This window comes from Macadamia integrifolia, chromosome 7, assembly GCF_013358625.1.
Source record: "Macadamia integrifolia cultivar HAES 741 chromosome 7, SCU_Mint_v3, whole genome shotgun sequence".
NCBI lineage: Eukaryota > Viridiplantae > Streptophyta > Magnoliopsida > Proteales > Proteaceae > Macadamia > Macadamia integrifolia.
The window spans coordinates 1469471-1474690 of record NC_056563.1 but is presented as its reverse complement, the minus strand read 5'-3'; the positions used below and the strand labels follow the sequence as shown (position 1 = coordinate 1474690).

General features: G+C 38.7%; 1 protein-coding gene across 1 annotated transcript; it reads right to left on the bottom strand.

The window, feature by feature from the left end:
* LOC122083347 (serine/threonine-protein kinase RIPK-like) lies at window positions 1-4841 on the bottom strand. The gene is made up of 5 exons (XM_042651110.1): window positions 4252-4841; window positions 4020-4158; window positions 1670-1806; window positions 1443-1566; window positions 1-957 (listed from the first exon to the last, which is right to left on the bottom strand). Exons 1-5 carry the CDS (start codon window positions 4639-4641, stop codon window positions 152-154), a joined length of 1596 nt encoding a protein of 531 aa, XP_042507044.1. The 5' UTR covers window positions 4642-4841; the 3' UTR covers window positions 1-151.
* Window positions 4842-5220: the final 379 nt, after the last annotated feature.

Below are 5220 nucleotides of genomic sequence, written 5' to 3'. Positions count from 1 at the left end.
TACTTAAATTCCTTGTGGAATAAAAGAGGGAATGAAATCTTGAAGTTCATTTGTACAAGACTTTGAAGAAAATAAAATTCTATATGCACTACCATGCACATTGTAAAGCTTTAATTTTTTTTGTTTTGGTGGAATGAAGCTTTAATTAATCCTACTGAAAAACTACTCCCTCCTTGTCTTCTCGGTTGCTACTCTTAGGTGATTTCAAGTCATTATGGCTGAAATACTTGTGGAGTGAGGTATCGGAATTGACTGGAGATATGGAGTACCGGTGAACCAATTCCTCTTTGCTTCCTCGGTTGCTAAGCCTTGGTGAGTTCAAGCCCCCACTGTTAAAATACTTGTGAAGTGAAGTTTCAGAATGAACCGCAGATATGGTGGAGCGATGTCGATGGCCACGCTTGCTTCGCCAGCGTTGCTGCTGCTGCTGCCTCTTCTCCTCTTTCTCATCTTCATCATCTTCCTCATCTAATTCATCTTCCTTTGTTGCTTCTTTTGCTTCATCTTCATCTTCTTTTGGTGCTTCAGTTTCCTCTACTATCTCTTTATTATTATTCTTGCCTTTCTCATCCTTTTCTGGTTCAGTATCCGGCTTGTCTTTGGTCGGAGATTGGACCACTGTGAAAACAAATGGTCCAACCGGAATGTCATCAAAGTTTTGTATTAGCTCCAGAGTCTTGACCACTGTGCTCATCGATGGTCTGTACTTTGGGTTGTCCCTCAAGCATTGATAAGCTAATTGGGCTGCCTTCTGAGCCCCCTTCAAAGAGTATTGCCCATCTAGCCTAGGGTCCATCAGCCGGTTCAGCTTTCGGGCATCGTTCAGGTAAGGCTTGGCCCATTCCACAAGGTTCTTTTCTCTCACGGGACGTCTCTTATCCACAGATCGTCTCCCTGTTAGTAGCTCCAGCAGTACAACTCCAAAGCTGTAAACGTCGCTCATTGCCGTCAAATGACCTGAAAAGAAAAATGATTCAGGGTGTTAAAACAAGGAAACAGTATTTGAATCGGATAATATTTCAATCCGAATCGACTGGAATTGATCAAGAATCGGCTGGAATCGGTCAGATCACGCTGAACCCTAATGTGAATCACACATTCTGAATTAGGATCAGCTTCGGTAGACTCCGATCCGAATCAGCCTATTCAATTCCAATTTCTTAAACCATGGTGAGATTGAATGACCCTCCTAAAACTATAAAGGCCAATCCAATATCAATATCTAAATTCGAGATCATGATTTAAAGTATCTTCGATACTCGATACTGATACTTTAATCCTTAATTTTTAGCATATCTTAACGTATCTCTAATACAATACGATATCCTCTGATATATTGTCTTAAATTTAACCGATGGATATTACAACTTGACCGAGATCAAGGGAGATCATTCAACCTTTTAATGAAAGAAGAGGAGTGGAGAGGGTGAAAGGTACAGTACCAGTCATAATATATTCAGGAGCAGCGTAGCCATGTGTGCCCAAAACCCGAGTAGAAACATGTGTGTTATCTCCTTCTGGACCGTCCTTAGCTAGCCCAAAATCAGAGAGCTTGGCCGTGTAATCCTAGAGACACAGAGAGAAAAAGATGAGAAAAAGAAAAATTAATCACAAATTAAGAAAGAAAATTAAGATCAGGGGAGAGAGATGATGAAGAAGAGAAACTTACAGAGTCCAGCAAGATATTTGATGCTTTAAAATCACGGTATATTACAGGAGGCTCTGCTTCATGGAGAAAGACAAGTCCCTCTGCAGCCCCTAGTGCAATTTTCATTCTCGTTGCCCATGGCAAGCACTCAGTATATCCTGCAATTTTACCCCCAGACCCCTTGCTCATCAGTTAATAATACTCACAGTACTATATTACTATTGGCATAAATGTAATCCTTCACACATGCTATGGGGCCAAGCCTTCGTAGGGCTTTATTGCACGGTATCTATTATTGGTCATCATAGATGTCAATATGGATTGGTTGTATCAGATCAAGTCATACAGTTGCGCCCCTGAAGATGGATCGAGATCCCCTATTGAGCAGTGATCATTCAGGTTTTGTCCATAGCTACTTAGGTGATCGACATGTGTTAAAAAAAATGATCCAACGGTTCTCAATGCTACGCCTCTATTCTGGTTAGTAGGAGCACAACCGTTGGATCACTGTTTAAACACATGTTAATCGCCCAAATAGCTATAGGTTGTTCTGGGCGATCACCACTCAGAAGAGGAGCCGGATCCCCTAAAGATAGGACATGTGTTAGGCAAGCATTGTAAGCGTAGGTGAGCTAGACACATGATACCAAAATACAGATTAAGGAAACTCTAGATTCTCTACTCATATGAGGAGATAATTTTTCACCTCAAATGGATAGTTACCATATGGGTAGAGGATACGGACTCAATTAAGGGTGTGTCCTTTCACATAATGAGATGAAGAGCCACATTACACCCTCCCTTTTTCTCATTTTGACTCATGAGGGTCTGGTAATGATGTGTATTATCGTCGGTGTGGTGTGTAGATAATTTCCCATACTAACACCATGGGAAACTCTAATCTTTATAAAGTAAAATTTGTCAACTGGTTAGTTATTATTTGTTAAGGTGAAAGAATGCAGCAAGTTGAATCCTGGTCCGCGGTACCAAATAATACCAACCCCTTTTTTTTTTTTTTTTTCTAATGGTTTTCCCCAACTTAATTGGTCAATGGCGGCATCACCGAGTTGTTCTTCCCTTTGTCATCCACTTGTAAGATTTATATAAGTCAGAACCAACCCTAGGACGAAAATGATTATAACCCATAAAATATATACACTATTACCCAGAAAGGTGAAAGTAAGAAGAAAATAATTAGGAATATCGTGTTAGGTAACCTTAAAGGAAACGCAACCTAGTATTAGGTGTTGAACTGAACCATAATTAGTTTATATCAAACCCTCGAAGTCTCTTACTTATTAGCTCTCTCACAATTAAGCAGGAGGGAAGGTTTCTCCTCTTATATTAGACAAATGAAGGCCCCCGGTCAGCATCTACATGTCACATCCATGCTACATTTTCTCATTCTCAAATACATAATTAAATAAAAAGAGAGGGATATGTAAGATAATTTTATATATTGGTATCATATATGTTAGATAAAAAATTGTTTTTTCCAATGAATGTCGGAGTATATAACGTGAGGCCTACGGTATGAACAATGAAGAGAAGGGCATGTTTGTCGTTCTTTTTCCCCTAAATAAATGATGGATAATTTATTTTTTACAAAATACCTAGGATGTACTCTCTCTCTCTCTTTCTTCCACATAATAATCTCTCTACCCTCTATAATATATAATAATTAAGAAAAAAATCTTATTAAAAGAATAAAAAATTAAGCATATTGCTAAGTATACTCATTAGAAAAATAGAACCGTGTCTTTCAAGTTACAAAGTTGTCTCCTTGCGTCACAATTTCCTTTCAAAATTTAAAATCACATCAATATCAAAAATCTAAAAATTGTGTGAAAATGGTGAGAGTCCTTTGCTAGTTGTCATCTTTGAGTTTGGATCCTCTCCTAGTACATTCATCTGCATAATTGGATTATATGCCAACTTCTGTCCAAACACCTTCTACCCTCTTAAAAGGTGAAAAAAATGTATTCATGAAAGTAGAAAAGACAGATGTCGACACTAACACAGGGAGAGGAACCCAACTCTTCATAACTATGGTTCCTTACTTCCTTCCTCTAACCCTAGGTATTGGGACTTTTGGACAACTCTACATTTACCGTTATCAAAGTCCAATAATCATAGGATAAGAGGAGAAGGAAAAAAAGCATCTTGAGGGGTAACTTGGTCAATACACAACCATTTGATGCTTCTCCATTCTCCAACTCCAGTACTAACCCACAAGAATATTGCATGCATGATTTTTTTTTTTTTTTGAAGAGTAAGGGAGCCATGCATGAAGGGAAAGGGAAGTAAAGAGATAGAAAATTAAATATCAAACATAAAGAGGATGATCAGGAAGATGAGAAATTAAACTTACGATTTTTGAAGAGTTGGTTTTCTAAGCTTCCTCGGATCATATATTCATATACCAGGAGCCTGTGTTCCTCTTCGCAGCAGTACCCAATTAGCTTTACAAGATTTGGGTGCTTCAATTGTCCTAAAAATATAACTTCCGTCTGTAGTTGTCAATGGAGAATGAATATTAGTTTAGAGAACATGTAATTAAAAAAGAAGGAATTAATTGATGAAGTCCTTAATGTTGCCCTCACCAGCCACTCTTTATGGCCTTGTAAACCATCCAAGTCCAAGTGCTTAACAGCCACTTTCTGGGGTCTAAGCCCAGATTTGATACTTTCATCGATGAACCCTTTGTGAACAGGGCCGAACCCTCCTTCACCAAGGAAATTGCTCTTTGAGAAGTTCTGTGTGATGGTCCTTAGCTCTGCAAGCGTGAAGATTTGAAGACTATTGGTGATGGGACAGTTGGAGAGATCTTCGAAGGAAAGTGGAGATCCTGGGTTGCTGAGGTAGTCCGACATAGATAGCCTTTGGAAGGAGACTTGTTTGGTTACCCTTCTCTTTCGCTCAGACTGGCTTCTGCCCTTGTAACAGCTTGGGATCAGGGACTTCCACGACAAGATCACCTTCTGCCTAGCCATGTTCTTGTTTAATTTCTTCTTCGTTTAAACTTGAATCTCTCCTTCTGCTAGGTGGGAAATTAAATCTCAGATTACTGCTGATGGGGTGGTGGTTGTGATGTTTGTGGGAATGGGAGGAAGGGGTAGAAGACTTGGAAGAAGGGCTGAGTGGGATGGGACGAGAGACCAACAAATAATTCAATCGCCAACCACTCTCTATATACCAAAATTGTAGAGAGAGAGAAGAGAGACAGATGTATGTCTTTTTTCCCTTCTTTTTCACTCTCTCCTGATATTTTTCTCTTTCCTCGACATGTAAGAAGTCTTAAAGCTTTTGGCCATATATAAAGTACGTGTTATTCTGATTCCCAGGTCGGTGTCTATGAATAGAAAGACATTTTTACCCTTCCCTTTTTAAAAAAAAAACTAAATTTTTATAATAATTAAAAAATGTTGGAATTATTGTTAACCTTTTTGAATTTTGACTTTAAAGGCCAACATTTAATGCTAACCTGTTTTTACACTTCTTTTTTTTTCTTTTTTACAATGATGGGTCCATGGGCCCATCATCAATCATCAAGTTTTTTTTTTCTCAACCGC